The sequence below is a fragment of the Saccopteryx leptura genome, chromosome 5 (genome assembly GCF_036850995.1).
Source record: "Saccopteryx leptura isolate mSacLep1 chromosome 5, mSacLep1_pri_phased_curated, whole genome shotgun sequence".
NCBI classification, from domain to species: Eukaryota; Metazoa; Chordata; class Mammalia; order Chiroptera; family Emballonuridae; genus Saccopteryx; species Saccopteryx leptura.
In genome coordinates this window covers 140,535,194-140,557,973 of record NC_089507.1, presented here as the reverse complement: position 1 = coordinate 140,557,973, position 22,780 = coordinate 140,535,194, and the positions used below count along the sequence as shown (strand labels likewise).

The 22,780-nt window shown below is 42.8% G+C and overlaps 1 protein-coding gene across 5 annotated transcripts in view; it reads right to left on the bottom strand.

The window, feature by feature from the left end:
- Nucleotides 1-380: 380 nt before the first annotated feature.
- The window catches only part of GALNT11 (polypeptide N-acetylgalactosaminyltransferase 11), a 51,451-nt gene continuing 29,051 nt past the window's right edge, over nucleotides 381-22,780 (bottom strand). For all 5 annotated transcript variants that reach the window (XM_066385364.1, XM_066385367.1, XM_066385366.1 and 2 more), the window contains 8 exons: nucleotides 21,444-21,569; nucleotides 10,970-11,219; nucleotides 7,752-7,869; nucleotides 6,396-6,548; nucleotides 4,478-4,696; nucleotides 3,132-3,236; nucleotides 1,208-1,345; nucleotides 381-1,035 (listed from right to left, as the gene is read on the bottom strand). In XM_066385364.1, the coding sequence (XP_066241461.1) occupies nucleotides 904-1,035; nucleotides 1,208-1,345; nucleotides 3,132-3,236; nucleotides 4,478-4,696; nucleotides 6,396-6,548; nucleotides 7,752-7,869; nucleotides 10,970-11,219; nucleotides 21,444-21,569 (1,241 nt within the window). In that variant the 3' untranslated portion in view covers nucleotides 381-903. The remainder of the gene's footprint in view (nucleotides 1,036-1,207; nucleotides 1,346-3,131; nucleotides 3,237-4,477; nucleotides 4,697-6,395; nucleotides 6,549-7,751; nucleotides 7,870-10,969; nucleotides 11,220-21,443; nucleotides 21,570-22,780) is intronic.

Below are 22,780 nucleotides of genomic sequence, written 5' to 3'. Positions count from 1 at the left end.
TAAAAAGTTTGGGATACAGATACATTATTCTCTAACATGGAGCTTAAACTGCTTTGTAGTTCAAGATTCAAAAAACTCACTTTATATTTGGGCATTTAATACAGACAGATGATTCCTAAATTTCTATCTCTGAGATAAATATTTTCATATTCTGACCTCTAGATCCAACAAACTATTTAATAACTCTGCCTGGATGTTTCCCAGGCAACTTTAAGGGCAAGTACCCAAATTCACACACCGTCAGCGTCAAACTAGAAAACGGAAAATTCCTTAGGGCTGCTACCTAGCTCACTGGTTCATCAGCCAAGCCCAAGTGTGCTTCTTATTATGCATCCCGTAGACAGGACAGCTCAGGCTTGAGGCTCCATGACAAAAAGGCAAACAATTAAAAGGATCCTTTATTTTAAATGTAGATGGTACCATGATTCATCAAAATAATTTATAAGAATTAACTGCCTCTTATATGACCTTCTAAATGATGCCTCTGAAGTTAAAAAAATGTGGAGTCAATCAGTTTAAAATCAACTGTCTTCTATGATTCTTCTAAGAAAGGAGATCATGACAAGTTCCCAATCAGATAAATATCATTCCACTATTAAAAAAGATTAAAAGTAGCATAAATTAATCTGAATAGATCTAGCAATTTCCTGGGTTTTGTCCTTCTGAATAAACCTGACTCTATATTACAACTGTATTGTGGTTTCCTACCATAAGCAAGAAAATTCCTTCCCAGCAGCCTAGAAAGGACTGGAATGTCTTTGTGACACAGGCCTCTTCACCTCCTGGGAGTCACATGGAGCTCCGACAGACAGAACGTCTGCTGTCTCATCTCTGCCCATCCTCCCAGGTGTCCCCACAGGAGGACAAGCAGGACAAATCGCCGTTCCAGCCACGACGTCCACCTTAACCTTCCAAACGCCACTGCTGAGAGGGGGAGCCATCGCAGATTGCCATAGCGACATGGCCTTTTGGACTCAGGGGGTCGACCGCTTTGAGGCACTGTCCAACTGACACCTGGTACAGCCGATTGTTCTTCTGAGAAACAAAAACAAAGGTGACTTAGAGCCCTTGCTGTCGAGAATGGTACGGAAGATAGTCACCCAGAGCAGGTAGGCTGGCTTGCAGGACGCTGCCAGCTCAGAGCACCCGTCTACCAGGTGGACTGTGGGTCCACGTGCCCCCCTACCCTCACTCAGCAGGTCCTCACCCCGAAGGTCCACTGCTGGGACCCTCCTGAGCCGTGGCACTTCATGAGCCGTGGCGGGTCTGACGATCGACTTTCTGACATGTCCAGGCAAAGGAGGTTACTTAAAACCAACTCGTGCTCCTCGTTGTAAATCCAGACCTGAGGGAGGAATAAAGGTCAAAACCCCACGTCCTACTCAGCAGTCAGATGCGACAAACAAGTAAAGGGCCCCCAAACCGGAAAGGAAGAAGTAAAACTGTCATTATTTGTAAATGACACAACTCCACGTATAGAAAATCCTAAAGACTCCACCAAAACTATTAGAATAAATGATTTCAGTAAAGCTGCCGGATATAGTACTTCTGCATGTCAATAATGAATGCTCAGAAGGAAATGAAAATAATCCCTTTATTTTAAATGTAGGTGCATCAAAAAGAATAAAATACATAGGAATGAAAACCAAAATATGAAAGAGCTATACTCGGAAAACTGTAAGACACTGATATATATCCTCAGAAAAGCAAAGCAAATGGGACTATAGCAAACTAATAAAGTTTCTGCACAGCAAAGGAAACCACCAGCAAAATGAGTAGACTTACTGAACGGGAGAAGATCAGTTTGCAAATGATACATCTGATGAAGGGTCAATATCCAAAAATATAAAGAATACCTACAACTTAAAACACCAAGACAACAGGTCCTGGCCAGTTGGCTCAGTGGTAGAGCGTCGGCCTGGCGTGCAGGAGTCCCGGGTTCGATTCCCGGCCAGGGCACACAGGAGAAGCGCCCATCTGCTTCTCCACCCCTCCCCCTCTCCTTTCTCTCTGTCTCTCTCTTCCCCTCCCACAGCCAAGGCTCCATTGGAGCAAAGTTGGCCCGGACACTGAGGATGGCTCTGTGGCCTCTGCCTCAGGCGCTAGAATGGCCCTGGCTACAACAGAGCAGCACCCCAGATGAGCAGCGCATCGCCCCCTGGTGGGCGTGCCAGGTGGATCCCGGTCTGGCGCATGCAGGAGTCTGTCTGACTGCCTCCCTGTTTCGAACTTCAGAAAAATACAAACAAAACAAAAAAACCCACCAAGTCAACAAAAACAATCCAATTAAAAAATGGGCCAAGGACCTTAATAGACATTTCACCAAAGTGTACCTACTTAAACATGGACAAGAGGTACAAAAATTGCTCAACTTAGTCACTAATCAGAGAATTGCAAGTTAAAACCACAATGAGACATCACCTCACACCTGTGAGAACGACTTTCAGCAGTAAATCGACAGGTGTTGGTGAGGGCGTGAAGAAAAGGGAACCCTCGTGCACTGTTGGTGGGAATGCAGACTGGTGCAGCCGCTGTGGAAAACAGGAGTGGCTCCTCAAAAAATTAAAGGCAGGACTACCATGTGACCCAGCAATCCCGCTTCTGGGTGTTTATCCAAAGAAAACAAAACACTAACTTGAAAAATATCTGCATCCCTTACAGTAGCCAACACATGGAGGCAGCCTAGTAGACGAACAGATCAAGACATGGTACACAATACAGGGGATATCACTCAGCAATGAAAAGGCATGAAGTCTTCCCATTTGCAACAACATGGGTATTATACGAAGTAAGTCAGAGAACACGAATACCTTGCATCTCACTTATACGTGGAGTCTAAAAACGCAAAAGAAACCCACACACAGAACAAGAAACAGACCCATAAGTACAGACATCAAACTGAGGGCTGCCACAGGGGTTGGGTTGAAGGAACTGCACGTCCTTTGCCATTTCTCACCGTCATACGGCTCTCGATTCCGTCTCTGAGTGCAGAGTTGAACGCTCTGAACACAGTGCTCCTTGGACAAGGGTCACATGTCCGCTCCTCCCTCCTCAGGAGTGACTGCCCACAGCTTCCTGTCCATGAAGGCTAGTGTTTGAGAGCCGGCTGTCAGCACAGAGGCGTCACTCACCTGGTTGGGGTCACCGTAGTCACAGGCCTTCAGCACGACGAGACCGCCCTTCTGACTCGGGCGGCCCTGGGCCACCAGACACCTGCTGGTCTGCAAGTGGTAAAGCTGGGAAAGAAGAGACTCCACATGAACCCAGCATCAGAGGAGAACCACACTGGACGAGGTGGTTCGGGGTGAAACATGGAAACATTCTAGAGGGGTGAATTCCCAAACTCAGAAGAGCAGTTTTTATTCCTAAAGTCTAGCTGCAGTCCATAGGGACACTGAGTAGACTTCAAGGTGTTAGGCAATCTAGAAACATAGGCGGGCAATATGAAGTATAAACCCTACCTAAAGGTAGAGGTTTACTAGTCTCCAATTGAGAAAAAAGACAATCAATCATCTCTGCTCAAAAGGAAATTGGGGAAATAAGAATAAAAGGTTTCAAGTGGACACCACAGTATTAAATGTAATATACACACCACACTGGAGATTCAGAGTATAAATATGAGAGGAATCCCAAAACCGAGAAGCACAAAGAAAGCAGAAGGCGTGGTCACAGTGGAAGGATTCTCTAAGGCAAGACCAATAATGGTGAGAAATTCAACGACATGGACGTACACGCGCCTGTTTGTTTTTTAATCTTAGATGACAGAAAAAGGACGTGGAAACCCCTAGGCTTCCTTCTAGCCGCAGACTAGTCGGCACTGTGCAAAGAGGCTAGACAGACGCGCCTTCTTGGTAACAACACAGGACAAAACTGGGCAGCAAGTGACAATATCGACACAACTTCCAAAAAGGAAGTTCTCAGAAATGATCCAGGAAGAAGGTACATATTTCTGCTTGGACCTGTGAAATTTAAGCAGGGTTATAAAACTGCAGAAATTCTATGAGGAACAAAAGGGACTATCTAAAAAACAAATGCGGTTGATCAGTGGGTTTCCTGCTCAGCTCTGACAACCACTGAGAATGAGGTGTGAGATCTCACTGTGGTCCCACGCCTGGACCTGGGCCCATCCTTTTGTTTTCCTTATGTGAGAGGTGTCTGCCCAATGAATTTTATACTGTCCCGCCGTTATTCGTGTATTCATGTTCAAATGTATTCTCTTGGAAGCTAGCATGTAACTTACAGAAGCTAGAGGTCGTGCGCTCTTAACACTGGCAGGTAAAAGAGCTTAAAGTTAATAGCGAAGGCATTAAAATTCTTCTAAAATCTCTAAGGTCTTACACTTGAGTGGAGAAAATTCTCGTAAGATACAAAGGAAGAAAGCAAGCTCAAGTCTGTCCTTAAACATTTGTTGAGTCTGTAACAATGTCATTCTGTCACAAGCTCCTAATGAACTGCGCTGATCCGGTCCCCCCCTTACCCTTCCACGCTGAAGGACTTTGGGGCGCTTCGGCCCTCTGTTGATAAAAATGGGTTGCTGGGGCTTGGCGTTGGGTCCAGATATCTGCATCTCTGGGTAAATGTTATCCAAATACCACTTAAACGATTTACAACCCAACCTCTTTCTCAATTCAACACGCTCACTGATGTTTCCATAGCTTCTTGTTCTCAGGTCGGGTCTTAAGGAAAAATACTGTTCCTGAATTTAAGAAAGAAAATTGAAAAAGAATGGTTATTTTCTTGTTAAAATGAGTATCATCCACATATATCTGAGGTCTAAAGAACTGAAAAAAATGATCATGAGCAAAACTATTTTTCATACCTGTGTTTTCTTTTCTTTTTTTTGTATTTTTCTGAAGCTGGAAACGGGCAAACAGACAGACATACTCCCACATGCGCCCGACCGGGATCCACCCGGCATGCCCACCAGGGGGCAATGCTCTGCCCATCTGGGGTGTTGCTCTGTTGCAACCAGAGCCCTTCTAGCGCCTGAGGCAGAGGCCATGGAGCCATCCTCAGCGCCCGGGCCAACTTTGCTCCAATGGAGCCTTGGCTGCGGGAGGGGAAGAGAGAGACAGAGAGGAAGGAGAGGGGGAAGGGTGGAGAAGCAGATGGGCACTTCTCCTGTGTGCCCTGGCCGGGAATCGAACCCGGGACTCCTGCACGCCAGGCCGACGCTCTACCACTGAGCCAACTGGCCAGGGCCACCCATGTTTTCTTGACGTACAGAAAATGCCGATAGAAACTTGGTATGCTTGGTACGCAATTAGGTCAGTTCATAATTGACATAAGACATCTTAAATTGTAAGATACACCTCAATTTCAGAAATGGTATCGTAAATTGATTCTAAATTGCACCTTAGGAGTTATGAGACAGTCTACATAGGAGATTGACTGGTGGTTCTCAAACTGATGTCAGGACCTTATATGCTTAAAGATCACTGAGACTTCGAGGCGTCTCTACATTCTGTGCTATTGACCACATTAGGAGTTACCAAGTCACCCTGTCCACAGAGGGTGCAGCCTGGGCCCTCTGTTGCATTCACCTCAGGCTAAGTCACTGTGGGCTCTCAGCTGCCTCTGCATCTCTGCAAACCCGACACCGGCCGGTATACAGTAGGTGCTCAATCGATGCTAATTTAGAAACTGTACACAAATGTTCACAGCAGCATTTTTTGAAACAATCAGAAAATGGACACAACCCCCATGTCTATCACCTCAGGAAAGGATCAACAAAATGTGTGATCTATTCAAATAGTAGAATATTGTTTGGCAATAAAAAGAAACTGATCCATGGTTTAGAAACTGACGGACCTAAAAACATCAGTCTGAATAAAAAAAGGTGGTCATAAAAGGCTACAGATAGTGAGATTACATTTGTATAAAAAGTCCAGAACAGGGAACTCTAATGTGAGAAGGAAGGTTACTGGTAGAGGGCTATGGGAGGCTGGTAGGTGGGTGGAGGGGTGCTGGCTGAAGGTGAGTTTCCTGTTGGGGTGATAAAACATTCTAAAACATGGTCTGTGAATTACACCTCAGTAAGGCCGGTGCAAAGAAAACGCCACGCAGAGGAGACAAGGAGCACCGCATGCGCAGTCTAACGGGGAGCTGGCCTGGGTCACAGCGAAGCCCAGCGAGCGAAGCAAAGGAGTCTGGCTCTGTGCGAGTCTCAGGAGGGGACCAGAAGGACGGAAGGAGAGACACAGAACTTCTGATGTTGGTGACATGACCCCTTGCAGAGTGGTCATTTAAGAAATTAAAAGAAGAGTAAAAGCAGAAAAGAGGGAACCGCTGAGTGAAGAAGAGAGAGAGAGAGAGGAAACCCAGGAGAGGGCCACCCAGACAGACACATCCGGCGCGAGAGGCGACCGGAGCCACTCTGCAGGGCGGCGGCTCACCTTGTACTCATCCAGCCAGACGTGCGCCAGCCTCAGGGAGTTGTGCGTCATGGTGTCCTGGCCTTCGGGAGAGCCGTATGGTCGCCTCTTCCGGAAAATGTGTCCGACTCTAGAGCAAGGGATGATGAAGAGTTTACCTCCGCACATCCAGATCTGGTCAGAAGCAAAATATGTATTAATAGTGGCCTCACGGTGCTATGAAATCAACGTATGAATTCTCATGGACCTAATCTTTATGAAGGTGTTCCTAGGACTTTGCACGGTGTTTTATCTTACTACTATTCAAATAGAAGAAAGTCAAAGGTGGGTTTTACATATAATTGTCAGTATGATTAAAAGAAAATAAACTCAAAAAATGGAATACTCTTTTACTAACTACCATGTGTCTAAAATCATGCTCACCATACATTGTTGTTAACAGGACTTAAGGACAAGGAATGTTTACTAACTAAATAGGCCCTGCAGTATTTTTTTTAAGTTTTTATAAATTATATAGCATAACTCTAGGTTAAGATTCAAAAGATCTTAGTTCTGGTCTAAATTTAATTTTGATTATGAGTTACTTTATAAAAATTTTTTTTGTGGGTCTCAATTACCTTATTTACAGAATAAGACTGAACTATTATCTGTTATTCCTTTCAACTTTAAAACTCTAAAAAGATTATGAAAAACTACCTCTAAAAAATACTGTGGTCAGTACATTTGCAAAAATATAGAACGACACATATCAGGTATCGTGCTACCATCCGAATGTGGACCCTGCTGCCCAGACCAGGAGATGGAGAAGAGGGGCAATGGGACCTCCAAGTTCTCGTCCTCCTCGTCTCCTTCCTCAGGTTGGAGGTATTTGTATATATAAAGGATTCAGTAAGCTAAACATGGGGTGATGAATAATGTGTCATATAGACTTCTAAAAGTAGTGGGCTCATATGGGCTACGTCTCAAAGTTAAAAAAATAAAATTGAAAGGGGGAGTTATTAATAACTTCTTTTGGAAAATAGCTGTGAACTACATGATCTTGGGCAATCAGGGAAATCTCCCAACTGTACACAGCAAGAATAAAACTACCTTATATGCACAGTAAGTCTTCTGAATTTATACTCAGCCGCTCACTACAACCACCCTTTTGCATTCTTCTTTTTTTTTTTCCTTTTGCATTCTTATAAATAGGAGGCTCCTTACATGCTTTTGACATTTTGAACGGTTATTAACCATACCACAGGTCACAGCAGAGTAGTATTCATTAAGGACAATTTCTTAATCATCAAAGAGACTTTAGAAACAAATATAGGATCATGGATGGAAATTGTATTTCGTTACACACAAATAACTAAGTGTACAAAAAAATAAAATTACCCGAAATGATATTTCTAGGTTTTCTCCTCCCCAGATGTCCATGCCGCTGTCATACTGCCCAAGTTCATTGAAGTAGTTCCTGTTCATGGCAAACAGCCCTCCAGCCATGGTAGGTGACCTAGGAGAGGAGAACCATTATTCTATCAATTCTTTTTTTTTTTTAAGATTTTATTAATTTTTTTAGAGGGGAAGAGAGAAAGAGAGAAAGAAAGAGAGAGAAGATGGGGAGGAGCAGGAAGCAGCAACTCCCATATATGCCTTGACCAGGAAAGCCCAGGGTTTTGAACCGGCGACCTCAGCATTCCAGGTCTATGCTTTATCCACTGTGCCAGCACAGGTCAGACATTCTATCAATTCTGTACAATCATCTGTACAGTCATCAGTGTAGCACTGGACCATGACTAAGCATTTTATCTACTATCAGGAAATTGGCTGGACCGCATGGGCAGATTTTCTAGACCACTAGCACACGCGAGGTAATGGGGAAGTGAAGGCTGTCTTTCTAAGGACCAGAAGTACTTCTTTATTTATCATCACCGTAGATAGAGCTCCACCTGGAGTGAAGTATTTCTGGCATCTCACAGAGCCATCGGGACAGAGACTGGACCCCAGGGCCTGCCGAGAGGGGACCAGACAAATCTGCATGGTGAATGGCCTCACACACGAGTTACACCAGTGGCTCTCAAGTAGGGTGATTCTGTCCCTAGGCACAGTCCTCAGGGACAAACACGAATGTGGGGAGCCTCAAATAATGGAGATATCAGGCAGAGACTTTAAAATAACTGATCAATCCGTTCAAGCATAAAAGACAAGATTTACTTGAGTTGAGCAGATAATGAGATACTATCAAAAAAGACATCGAATGTACGCATAGCTGAAAAACACCGGACAAAGACAGAATGGAAACTGAAGCAGCCAATGAAAGATGACCTTCCAAGGAAACAAGAATAGATGGAGTCCCACGGCCTCACTTATATAAAGTCCAAGAGTAGACAAAACCTAACTGCGTTGCTTCAAGATGCAAACACGGGTACACGACAGGAAAGCACGGAAGTAACCACCAGGTCAGGGGATGACACCTCTAGGGACAAAGGCAGGGCTGTCACTAGAAAGGGGACGGGGCGTCTGGTTTTGTTTCTTGACCTGAGAGATAGCTGCACAGGTGTCCACATTTATAACCATTTACTAAATTGTGTGTGTATATGTGTGCTTTTTAGATATGCTGTTATTTACAATAGAAAAGTTTAAGAAGGTAGGTCCAATAGTTTTTAAAAGTAGAAATATAGAAAAACTTCTGAAATTGGTGTGAGCAAACAAAAATAAAGGAGAAAGAGCATGTAAGGGCAGATGTTATCATATTGAAGGATATGGATAAGGTGTGAGTAATTCATATGCACTGACTCAGTCACTGTACTATGAGGAGTCCATCCTGAGAACCCTCGTTGTGGAAGAAGCGTGTGTGTCCAGTGTTCTTCATAGCACCACGAATACTGGCAGAGAACTTAAGACAGACAACAGAGCACACAGGGCACCCTAAGGTAACCTATGCAGCTAATCCCAGGAGAGAGCTCACCATGTCTGCCTTCCTCAATATGCTATAAACCAGGGGTCCCCAAACTGTGGCCCCCTGAGGCCATTTATCCAGCCCCACCACACTTCCGGAATGGGCATCTCTTTCATTGGTGGTCAGTGAGAGAAGCATACTGACCATCTCATTAGCCAAAAGCAAGCTCATAGTTCCCATTGAAATACTGGTCAGGGGGCCTGACCTGTGGTGGCGCAGTGGATAAAGCGTCGACCTGGAAACGCTGAGGTCGCCGGTTCGAAACCCTGGGCTTGCCTGGTCAAGGCACATATGGGAGTTGATGCTTCCAGCTCCTCCCCCCTTCTCTCTCTCTGTCTCTCTCTCCTCTCTCTCCCTCTCTGTCTCTCTCTCCTCTCTAAAAATGAATATTAAAAAAAAGAGTGAAATACTGGTCAGTTTGTTGATTTAAATTTACTTCTTCTTTATTTTAAATATTGTATTTGTTCCCATTTTGTTTTTTTACTTTAAAATAAGATATGTGCAGTGTGCATAGGGAGTTGTTGATAGTATTTTTTACAGTCCAGCCCTCCAACGGTCTGAGGGACAGTGAACTGACACCCTGGTAAAAAGTTTGGGGACCCCTGCTATAAACCCTCGAGAGCCCGGGACATGTTTTCACTCAGAAATCTCTCTTTCAGGGCCTGGCAGAGCGCATAAAGTTCAGTAAGCACTCAGGATTTTTTTTTTTTTTTTTCATTTTTCTGAAGCTGGAAACAGGGAGAGACAGTCAGACAGACTCCCGCATGCGCCCGACCGGGATCCACCCAGCACGCCCACCATGGGGCGACGCTCTGCCCACCAGGGGGCGATGCTCTGCCCATCCTGGGCGTCGCCATGTTGCGACCAGAGCCACTCTAGCGCCTGAGGCAGAGGCCACAGAGCCATCCCCAGCGCCCGGGCCATCTTTGCTCCAGTGGAGCCTTGGCTGCGGGAGGGGAAGAGAGAGACAGAGAGGAAAGCACGGCGGAGGTGTGGAGAAGCAAATGGGCGCTTCTCCTGTGTGCCCTGGCCGGGAATCGAACCCGGGTCCTCCGCACGCTAGGCCGACGCTCTACCACTGAGCCAACCGGCCAGGGCCAGCACTCAGGATTTTAATGGACAAACAAGCCAAGACTTTTGGCTTCTTGCAAAGAAGGAAAAAACTATCTTTACTTTTTCTCTCTCTCTCTCTCTCTTTTTTTTTTTAAATTTCTGAAGCTGGAAACGGGGAGAGACAGTCTGACAGACTCCCGCATGCGCCCGACTGGGATCCACCTGGCACGCCCACCAGTGGCGAAGCTCTGCCCACCAGGGGGCAATGCTCTGCCCGCCCCTCCGGGGCATCGCTCTGCCGCGACTAGAGCCACTCCAGCGCCTGGGGCAGCGGCCAAGGAGCCATCCCCAGCGCCCGGGGCCATCTTTGCTCCAATGGAGCCGGCTGCGGGAGGGGAAGAGAGAGACAGAGAGGAAAGAGGGAGGGGGTGGAGAAGCAAATGGGCACTTCTCCTATGTGCCCTGGCTGGGAATCGAACCCGGGTCCCCCGCACGCCAGGCTGACGCTCTACCGCTGAGCCAACCGGCCAGGGCCCTTTACTTTTTCTCTTTTGAGGAAGTATACTGGTAGGAATTGTTCAGATATCAGGGGGAATCTGACCTGATCGGTGCGGTCACTCCTTCGGGTCCTCCGTGCTCAGCCAGGGGGACGAGGTCCCATTTGAAGTGCAGCCCCCAGTTGAACCCTCCCCGCACCACTGGGGACGAGCTGTAGGCCAGTGTGTCAGCGCTGATGATGTCGATCACTGGGCACACAACCGTCCGCTGGTCCTCCTGGATGGCGGCCAGCAGGGGTTGCAGCCACATGACGTTCACTTCACAGTGGCTGTCCAGGAACACCAGGACCTCTCCTGCGGGGACAGACGCACCAGGGCTTTCAGGTGCTGGCAGAGCGCACGGCCACCACCCTTCCTGCACACCCACCGCCCCAGCTGCTGGGACGGCGTGGACTCCATCTTAGACACCTCTTCCCTCCTGTCTCTTAAACCTACAGTGAACGGAAGCAATTGACCAGAAATGAGAACTAATTCCTCACCGCATAGCCTGCAGTCATATGTAGACTAAATTCATGGCTTCAGATTTCTCTTTAATCCCATTCGAGGATGGACTGACAAAGCCTTGGAGACATACTGAAAGCCATGAGCCAAAGAGAAAATTGTGGAGTATCCATGGAAATGGCAAGATGATGCCATCTGAAACCCTGTACTGTAACAACACACTACTGAGGGTTTGCATTTTCCAGATACCACTAAGCAGTTAGTTGTTTTCGTGATGATTTGTCAGTCCCTGTTCAAGTATAGGTTAGGATCTGTCAGATATCAGCCAGTTTTTAGGAAGTCAGTCTCAGGTTCAATGTACTCTTACTTCATGTAGTTAAATTGGAAAAAAAAGGTAACCCTTTTTAGAATGAAGGAAAACGGTGAATATATTTTCTCAAAGGCACCTGATGTGACTGAATGGCTTCATTCACTGCCTTTCTGTGCTCAGGGCCACCTGCTGAGCAGGATGCGAGCTCTCGGCATCCTTGGGAGGTGGTCCTTGGACACTGAGTGATGCAACTGACTCACAGTCGTCATACAGAACGTCTTGTGTGCATGATTTCTGCTATCGTTAACTGAGATGGGATCACACCAGTGCTTGAAGTAATTCATGTGAAATCTATAGCATTACATTTCATTGGTAAACCTTTAGGATAATAACGCTATCTGATGATGAGATCATTGTTTCTCAGTTGCCCAGAATAAACCTGAAGTGAGCAAAGAAATGACCAAAGAAACCTTCATTTCCACTCATTTTTTTTATTATTAATTTTACTAGGGTGACATCAATAAATCAGGGTACATATGTTCAAAGAAAACATGTCCAGATTATCTTGTCAATCATCATGTTGCTTACCCATCACCCAAAGTTAAATTGTCCTCTGTCACCTTCTATCTAGTTTTCTTTGTGCCCCTCCCCCTCCCCCTTTCCCTCTCCCCCCACCCCCCGTAACCACCACACTCTTATCAATGTCTCTTAGTTTTGCTTTTAGATCCCACCTAAGTATGAAATAATGCAGTTCTTGTTTTTTTTCTGATTTACTTATTTCACTTCGTATAATGTTATCAAGATCCCACCATTTTGCTGTAAATGATCCAATGTCATCATTTCTTATGGCTGAGTAGTATTCCATAGTGTATATGTGCCACATCTTCTTTATCCAGTCATCTATTGACGGGCTTTTTGGTTGTTTTCATGTCCTGGCCACTGTGAACAATGCTGCAATGAACATGGGGCTGCATGTGTCTTTACGTGTCAATGTTTCTGAGTTTTGGGGGAATATACCCAGTAGAGGGATTGCTGGGTCATAAGGTAGTTCTATTTTCAGTTTTTTGAGAAACTACCATACTTTCTTCCATAATGGTTGTACTACTTTACATTCCCACCAACAGTGAATGAGGGTTCCTTTTTCTCCACAGCCTCTCCAACATTTGCTATTACCTGTCTTGTTAATAATAGCTAATCTAACAGGTGTGAGGTGGTATCTCATTGCAGTTCTGATTTGCATTTCTCTAATAACTAAAGAAGATGAGTACCTTTTCATATACCTGTTGGCCATTTTTATTTCTTCCTGGGAGAAGTGTCTGTTCATGTCCTCTTCCCATTTTTTTTATTGGATTGTTTGTTTGTTGTTGAGTTTTATGAGTTCTTTGTATATTTTGGATATTAGGCCCTTATCTGAGCAGTTGTTTGAAAATATCATTTCCCATTTAGTTTGCTGTCTATTTTGTTATCAGTTTCTCTTGCTGAGCAAAAACTTCTTAGTCTGATGTAGTCCCATTCATTAATTTTTGCCTTCCCTTCTCTTGCCTTTGGAGTCAAATTCATAAAATGCTCTTTAAAACCAAGGTCCATGAGTTTAGAACCTATGTCATCTTCTATGTACTTTTTTGTTTCAGGTCTTATATTTAGATCTTTGATCCATTTTGAATTAATTTTAGTACAAGGGGACAAACTGTAGTCGAGTTTCATTCTATTTCATATGGCTTTCCAGTTTTCCCAGCACCATTTGTTGAAGAGGCTTTCTTTTCTCCATTGTGTGTTGTTGGCCCCTTTATCAAAAATTATTTGACCATATATATGTGGTTTTACTTCTGGGTTTTCTATTCTGTTCCATTGGTCTGGTGTCTATTTTTCTGCCAATACCATGCTGTTTTGATTGTCGTGGCCCTATAATATAGTTTGAAATCAGGTATTGTAATGCCCCCAGCTTCATTCTTTTTCTTTAGGATTGCTTTGGCTATTCAGGGCTTTTTATACTTCCATATAAATCTGATGATTTTTTGTTCCATTTCTTTTAAAAATGTCATTGGAATTTTGATGGGAATTGCATTAAATTTGTATATTGCTTTGGGTAATATGGCCATCTTGATTATATTTATTCTTCCTAACCAAGAACAAGGAATATTCTTCCATCTCATTGTATCTTTTTCGATTTCCTTTAACAATGGTTTGTAGTTTTCATTATATAAGTCCTTTACACTCTTTGTTATGTTTATTCCTAGGTATTTTTTATTGTTGTTGCAATCGTGAAGGGGATTATTTTTTTGAGTTCGTTCTCAAATGTTTCATTGTTGGCATATAGAAAGGCTATGGACTTTTGTATGTTAATTTTGTATCCTGCGACCTTACTGTATTGGCTTATTGTTTCTAGTAGTCTTTTTGTGGATTCTTTGGGGTTTTCGATGTATAGGATCATATCATCTGCAAAAAGTGATACCTTTACTTCTTTTCCGATATGGATACCTTTTATTTCTTTGTCTTGTCTGATTGCTCTGGCTAGAACCTCTAGTACCACATTAAATAAGAGTGGAGAGAGTGGACAACCCTGTCTTGTTCCTGATTTAAGGGGGAAAGCCTTCAGCTTTGTGCCATATAATATGATGTTAGCTGATGGTTTATCATATATGGCCTTTATCATGTTGAGATATTTTCCTTCTATACCCATTTTGTTGAGAGTCTTAAACATAAAATTGTGTTGTATTTTATCAAATGCCCTTTCTGCATCTATTGATAAGATCACGTGGTTTTTGTTCTTTGTTTTGTTGATATGGTGTATTACGTTAACCGTTTTACATATGTTGAACCATCCTTGAGATTTGGGGATGGATCCCACTTGATCATGATGTATTATTTTTTTAATATGTTGTTGTATTCGATTTGCTAGTATTTTGTTTAGTATTTTAGCATCTGTATTCATTAGAGATATTGGTCTATAGTTTTCTTTTTTTGTGCCATCCTAGCCTGGTTTTGGTATGAGGGTTATGTTGGCCTCATAAAATGTGTTTGGAAGTATTGCTTCTTCTTCAATTTTTTGGAAGACTTTGAGTAGAATAGGAACCAAGTCTTCTTTGAATGTTTGATAAAATTTGCTAGTATAGCTGTCTGGGCCTGGACTTTTATTTTTGGGGAGGTTTTTAATGGTTTTTTCTATTTCTTCTCTACTAATAGGTCTGTTTAGGCTTTCTGCTTCCTCTAATAGGTCTAGGAAGGTTGTATTGTTCTAGGAATTTATCCATTTCTTCTAGGTTGTTGAATTTAGTGGCATAAAGTTTTTCATAGTATTCTACAATAATTCTTTGTATATCTATGATGGCCGTGGTGATTTCTCCTCTTTCATTTTGGATTTTGTTTATATGAGTTCTTTCTCTTTTTTCCTTGGTAAGTCTTGCCAAGGGTTAGTCAATTTTGTTGATCTTTTCAAAGAACCAGCTCCTTGTTCTATTAATTTTTTCTATAGTTTTTCTGTTCTCTAGTTCATTTATTTCTGCTCTGATTTTATTATCTCCTTTCTTCGGCTGGTTTTGGGTTGTCTTTGTTCTTCTCTTTCCAGTTCCTTAAGGTGTGAAGTTAAGTGGTTCACTTGGGCTCTCTCTTGTTTGTTCATATATGCTTGAAATGATATGAACTTCCCTGTTATCACTGCTTTTGCTGCATTCCACAGATTCTGATATGTCGTATTGTCATTTTAATTTGTCTGTATATATCTTTTTTTTTTTTTTTTCATTTTTCTGAAGCTGGAAATGGGGAGAGACAGTCAGACAGACTCCCGCATGCGCCCGACCGGGATCCACCCGGCACGCCCACCAGGGGCGAAGCTCTGCCCACCAGGGGGCGATGCTCTGCCCATCCTGGGCGTCGCCATATTGCGACCAGAGCCACTCTAGCGCCTGGGGCAGAGGCCACAGAGCCATCCCCAGCGCCCGGGCCATCTCTGCTCCAATGGAGCCTTGGCTGCGGGAGGGGAAGAGAGAGACAGAGAGGAAAGTGCGGCAGAGGGGTGGAGAAGCAAATGGGCGCTTCTCCTGTGTGCCCTGGCCGGGAATCGAACCCGGGTCCTCCGCACGCTAGGCCGACGCTCTACCGCTGAGCCAACCGGCCAGGGCTTGTATATATCTTTTGATCTCTGCGCTTATTTCTTCTTTGACCCATTCATTTTTTAAAAGTATGTTGTTTAGTTTCCACAATTTTGTGGTGTTTTTTTTTTCTTTTTTGCAGTTGAATTCTAGTTTCAATCTTTATGATCAGAAAATATGCTTGGTACAACTTCGATTTTTCTGAATTTGCTGATGTTGTTTTTGTGGCCTAACATATGGTCAATTCTTGAGAATGATCCATGTACACTGGAGAAAAATCCATATACTCTGTCACTTTGGGATGAAATGTCCTGTACATGTTCTATCATATCCAGGTGCTCTAGTGTTTTGTTTAAGGCCAATATATCTTTATTGATCCTCTGTTTGGATGACTGATCTAGAGCCGTCAGCGGTGTATTGAGGTCTCCAAGTATGATTGTATTTTTGTCAGTTTTTGTTTTAAGGTCAATAAGTAGCTGTCTTATATATTTTGGTGTTCCTTGGTTTGGTGAATATATTTTAAGAATTGTTATGTCTTCTTGATTCAGTGTCCCCTTAACCATTATGAAATGGCCATTTTTGTCTCTGAGTACTTTTACTGTCTTGTAGTCAGCATTATCAGATATGAGTATTGCTACGCCTGCTTTTTTTGGGATGTTATTTGCTTGGAGTATTGTTTTCCAGCATTTCACTTTGAATTTGTTTTTATCCTTGTTGCTTAGATGAGTTTCTTGTAGGCAGTATACAGTTGGATTTTCTTTTTTAATCCATTCTGCTACTCTGCCTTTTTATTGGTGAGTTTAATCCATTTACATTTAGTGTAATTATTGACATTTGTGAGTTCTCTGTTGCCATTTTATAGATTGCTTTCTGTTAGTTTTGTATCTTGTTTGATCCTTCTCTTTTGTTTTTCTATCTTTTGTTTTTATTTGGTTGTATTCCATACATCTTTCCTCTGTTGCTATTTTTTTAAATCACGTGCTTCTGTGGTGGTTTTTTCAATGGTGGTTACCATTAAGTAATGAAAAGGGTTCCTACCCTGTTCATTGTAGTGCACTATCTTGTGAGTACTCTTGCACTCCATCGTCCTTTGCTACTGTTAATCTCCATCCTCTCCCCCCTTTTTTTTTGTTGTCATAGTTTAAATTCGGTTTTATTGTGTTCTTCTTGGAGCTTTTTACTTGTGGCTTTGTTTTTTCTTGTTCTTCGTATCTGATTGGAGAACCCCCTTTAGTAATTCCTGCAGTGAGGGTTTTCTGATGATAAATTCCCTCATCTTTTCTGTATCTGTGAATGTTTTTATTTCTCCTTCGTATTTGAAGGATAGCTTTGATGGGTATAGTATTCGTGGCTGAAAGTTCCTCTCTTTCAGGACTTTAAGTATCGGGGTCCACTCTCTTCTAGCTTGTAGAGTTTCTGTTGAGAAATCTGATGATAATCTAATGGGCCTTCCTTTCTATGTTATATTCTTCTTTTCCCTTGCTGCCTTGAGAATTTCTTGTCTTTGGTTTGTGCCAATTTCATTATGATGTGCCTTGGAGTAGGTTTGTTGGGGTTAAGAAAACTCGGAGTTCTGTTTGCTTCTTGAATTTGAGGCTTTAATTCTTTCCACAGGCTTGGGAAGTTCTCATCTATTATTTGTTTGAATATGTTCTCCATTCCATTTTCTCTCTCTTCTTCCTCTGATATACCTATTATTCTTATGTTATTCTTTTTGATTGAGTCAGATAATTCCTGTAGGGCTATCTCATTTTTTTATATTTTTGAATCTCTTTCTTCTTCTCTCTCTTGTGCCTCAAGTTGCTTGTCTTCTATTTCACTAATCCTACCTTCTATCTGGCCTGTTCTATTAGCTAAGCTTGTTACCTCATTTTTCAGCTCATGAATTGAGTTTTTCATCTCTGTTTGATTTGTTTTTATAGTTTCAATTTCCTTGGTGATATATTCTTTGTGTTCATTGAGTTGTTTTCTGAGCTCCTTAAACTGCCTTTGTGTTTTCTTGTATATCTCTGAGTATTTTTAGGATTTCTATTTTAAATTCTGTCATTTAGCTCCAAGGTTTCCAATATATTAAATTTTTTCTCCATAGATTTTTCCTCATCTATCTGTGTTACCTCTCTTTCTTTTGTATCCATGATATTCGATTTTTTCTTCCTTAGTGGCATCTGAGGGTGGTTTTGTTGATAGTATTAATGAGATTTAATAAAGAATAAAAAGTTAAAAAATAAAAATAAAAAATATAAAAGAATTAAAAATTAAAAAGAAAAAAGAAAATTATTCCCCCCCTCCTTTTTTCCTCTCCTCTCCTCTCCCCTCTTTCTTGAGAAAATCTTGTGGTGAACTGTGAATTATATTGTGCTAAATAGAACAAACAATGCCTATAATGGAGGGCCTGAGTTGGGGAGAAGTAATAAAACAGCAAAAGAAAGGGATATGGACCCACAAAATGCAAATAAGGAAAAAATTTGGGTCAAGAATAAAATGATTTGCTTTTAGGTGTTGGTTGACTAAGAGATATGATGAGAGGAATAAGAGGGAAACAGGAAAATGGGGGGGGGGGATTAAAAAATTACTATTGTATTAAGTGGAACAAGAACTAGATAAAATGAAGAGCCAGGGTTGGGAGCGCACTGCTAGTGAGTTAAAAAAATGAAGTAAAAACCCCCCAACATGCCACAAACATAAGTTTAAGTCCCAGATAAGATAATTTGTATGCAACATAATTGAACGACAAGATAACCTGGACTTGTTATCTTTGAATATAAGTATCCTGATTTATTGATGTCACCCCATTAAAAAATAAAATTATATAAAAAAAAAAATAATAAAAAAAAAAAAAAAAAAAAAAAAAAAAAAAAAAAAAAAAAAAAGATAATTTGTTCGTTATTGAGGATTGAATGAGAGGAGATGTAAAGGAGAAAGGAAGAAACTAGTATAGAGGGAGAAAAGAAAGAGAGAGAGAAAAAAAAGAGGGAACCACTGAAAGAAGAAAAAAGAAAAAAAGGAGAGAGAGAGTGAGTTAAGGGTTTTGGAGTGCAACCCTCAAAGAGAGAAAGGAAGAAGAAAAGATAATGGGAGATGTAATCCTTATGGGTAGTGTAGTTCAAGGAGAGGAGAGAGTAAGACTGGCAGAGAATTAACAACCAAATTGGAAGAGGAAAAAAATAATCAAGACATAAAGATAAGAGAAACAAACGAACAAATATAATACAATGGGATAGGTTATAAAGTTTGTGGATTGTTCTTGATTTTGAGAGGTTATCTTCTTGCTTTTTCTTTTCTCTCCCTCTTCCTGGTCAGTGACTCTGTGCCCGGGGTTCTGCCCCTGTGGCACGCTCAGGTAGAGGTTTGCAGTTGATAAGTCTCTATGGCGATGTCATATATTGGGCTTCAGTCTCTTTGGCAGTCGAGGCTCTTTAGCATTTATAGGCTCCAACAGTGAGAGAGTCTGTGTTCCCGGAGCCTCTCTCCTAGTCTTTCCTTCCTGAATTAGTAGCCTGATAATCCAGCTATGGGGTTGCTGCTGCCTCTGCCTGGATAGTAAGAGGCTCAAAGAGCTGGCAAATCCCCACTCTATTCCCACTCAGCACAGGGCTCTGGGTAAGGCTCAATCAGTCAGAGCTGCTAGCATAATCAGGCGGGGCTTCCACCCATACAAAGACCTCTGACTCTGCCATTCTGTCCAGTAACACGGGCAGGTGCCCACTCCCGGGGCGCTCGGAGGAATCTCTCGCTCACTATCTGCGTGTGCAGCCCGGGATATGGAGCAGGCCGTCTCTTACTCCGAATGAGAACCCCGCCCGCATGGAAAAGTTCCAGCGTTGGAATTAGCTCTTGCTCCCTCCCCGTGCGCGGCTTTTTCAGGGCGCTGGGGCGGTCCCGAGATTCCGCTTTCAGCCCACACAAAGGCCCCTGACTCTTCTCCTCTGTCCGGGAACACGGGCGCCCACTCCCGAGGTGCTCGGAGGAATCTCTTGCCCACTCTCCGTGCGCACCGACCAGGGTATCAGGCCGGCCGTCTCACACTCCGAGTGAGACCCACGCCCGCACAGAGAAGTTCCAGTGTTGGATTAGCTCTTGCTCCCTCCCCGTGCGCGGCTTTTTCAGGGCGCTGGGGCGGCCTGAGATTCTGCTTTTGGCCCACACAAAGGCCTCTGACTCTGCCTCTCTGTGGGGGTAACACAGGCACCCACTCCCGGGGCGCTCGGAGGAATCTCTCACCCACTATCTGCGCGCGCCGACCAGGAGATTGGGGCGAATGGCTGCCCCACTTGTCTTTCTTTGTGTGGGTTTGGTGTGAGTGCTAGCTTGTATTGGCTGGGTTGCCACAGGCACAGTTTTTCCTTGGCTTGGATCTCCGTGCCACAGCCTGGTTCGGCTGTTTGTGCTGTGGCCTGGATCTATTCACCCCCTTTGCCCACCTTAGTTTTTATACTCTCAGTTCCTATTGAAAGCAGCCCTATTTAGGTTAGTGAGGAAGGTGGAGTATTTCTTACTCCCTATTTCCTTCGGGGTTTGATTATATATTTAGCCAATTTTTCGCTCAACCATACCTTCGGGTGTATTGCAGAACATCTGGAAGCTCCAAGGATAGATTTTTCTGTTTCTGGTTGAAGATCTTGTTGAGTTTTGGGGGAGATTTATTGGTACTGCTCCCTATAGTGCCATTACTCTGACATCATCTCCATTTCCACTCATTTTTAACTTCTCTTGATAAATAAAATTGTTTTTTCTTAAAGTTGTACATATGGTTTGTCTGTGTCCCTCAATCATAACAGTCAAGTTGAAGCAGAATTCCTAGCTAAAAGACGTCCCTGTTCCAGACCTGGAACTGATGGTTTAGTTGTCTGGGCTGGGAGGGCGACAGTCACATTCTGTGCTGTGTAACTGCACCCATCCAACTGAATGGACAGCCACGCTCACATAAACCACTTTCACGGTTTTTTTGGGAGGGCCATATCTGTGCACTTCATGCAGTATTATAGACCTAGTATTTTTAAACAAATTCATTTAAGTTTATTTTAGAAAGAATTTTTTTTTACCAAGATCATAGGAATCATCAACCTTGCACAGAGGTAACCATAAGAATAAATACAATGGAATCAATATATATAACTGAAGACTAACCAGATACATTTTCAGCAGAAGATTCTGAATTGGATACTTGTTATCTCTTTGGTGGACTCAGGAGGGTTAAGAGGAAAATTTTAAAGATAGTTATAGAAGTAAATGTTTAATATTACGCCTACTGACCAAACTAAAATGATGCATATCACCCGTGGCATGCCTTTGTACTTCAAGAATTATTGGCATAATTCCAACCAAACAGTTTGGGTACATCTATATATTTTAAATTTTGTATTTAAACTTCAGTTGCATTTTGGTTTGGACTCTTCTGCGTATGTCAGTGAACAAGAGGTGCAGTGACTTCACAGTAAGAGCCCGGAAGAAGACAGACCCGTGCGAACACGAGCTCGCCTCCCTGGAGTCTGTGCTTTGGGCCCAGCAGGGCTGGCATCCTGAGGACCTCCCCCAAAGTGGACAGGCCTCAGCTCTCTTGCTGGCCATCCCCACTTATGACAGCACGTTTCTGAGACCCCTCCAGTCAGCCAGGCTCCCAGGACAGCCCGGGTCGCCTGGCACGCACCGCCCACGACGGGACCCAGTGGGAAGCTGTACCTGTGGCGTGGGCTGCTCCAATCATTCTTCCTCTGATTAACCCCTCACGCTTTGTGTTTCTTATCACTTTAATTTTTCCAGGGATGTGCTTTTGGACAAATTCATCTAGTTCTCCTTTTAAATCCTCTGAAAATAAAAAAGAGTCCCATAATTATTCAAACCATGAGATACAAAAACATTTAAAGTTATCTGGTACTTGCAATGATACATTGTCAAGTAAATATTACAGAATCGTTTTATTTTAAAAGAAGACTATAGCTTATCCTATAAGAAAAAAAAAAGTGTACAGAAGGAACAAAGGGTAAGTTAGAATACTAGCCACGAGGAATAGCTACCTTAGTTATACATGTACTTGTATTTTGATAGCAACCAGCACACAGCTCTAAGGAATGCTGGAAGTGAGTGTACAGAGTGACTGTTCCACTGGCTGTATCGAAGTCAGTTTTGAAACAAAGAAAATGAGGTTTAAATGTCTTCTGTTTCAAAGGAATCTATCATGTCTTATTCCATTTCAGAATAACTGAGAAACATCGTCTATGAACCCTACCAAAAATTATATAATAGCAGCAGTAAACATGCCTTTTATTAGTGTAGAACCTTCCAAGGGCAATTAACTTCTCCCACTCAGTGGGCGGTCCTTTCATTGTTGATGGTTTCCTTTGCTGTCCAAAATCTTTTTAGTTCAATGTAGTCCTGTTTGCTTATTCTTTTGTTTCCCTTGTCCAAGGAGAGCTATTACAAAGAACTCACTGCCTAGGTTTTCTTCTAGGACTTTTATGGTTTCAGGTCTTTAAGTATTGAATTCATTTTGAGTTTATTCTTGTATGTGGTACAAGAAGGTGGTCTAGTTTTACTTTTATATTTTTGCATGTATCTGTCAAATCTCCCCAATACCACTTATTGAATAGACTGTCTCTACCCCATTGTGTATGCCTGCCTCCTTTGCCATAAATTGACCATATAGATGTGGATTTACTATTTCTGGGCTCTCTAATCTACTCCATTGATCTGTGTGTCTGTTTTTATGCCAGTACCATGCTGTTTTATTTTTATTATTAATTTTAGAGAGAGGAAAGAAAAGAGACAGAAGCAGACAAGCGCTGATCTGTTCCTGTATATGTCCTCACTGGGGATCGAACCAGCAACCTCTGTGCTTTGGGATGATGCTTTAACAAATTGAGCTATCTAGCCAGGGCCCAATTTGTACTTCTTAATCTCTTCCCTTTTCACTTCTCTGCTATTCCAACCAGTCTCATTGTGGTCTTTTGTATATCCTCAGTTATGTTATTAAGGATGATGGTTCTATAATTTAGTTGTAATTCCAATCAGGTCCTGAG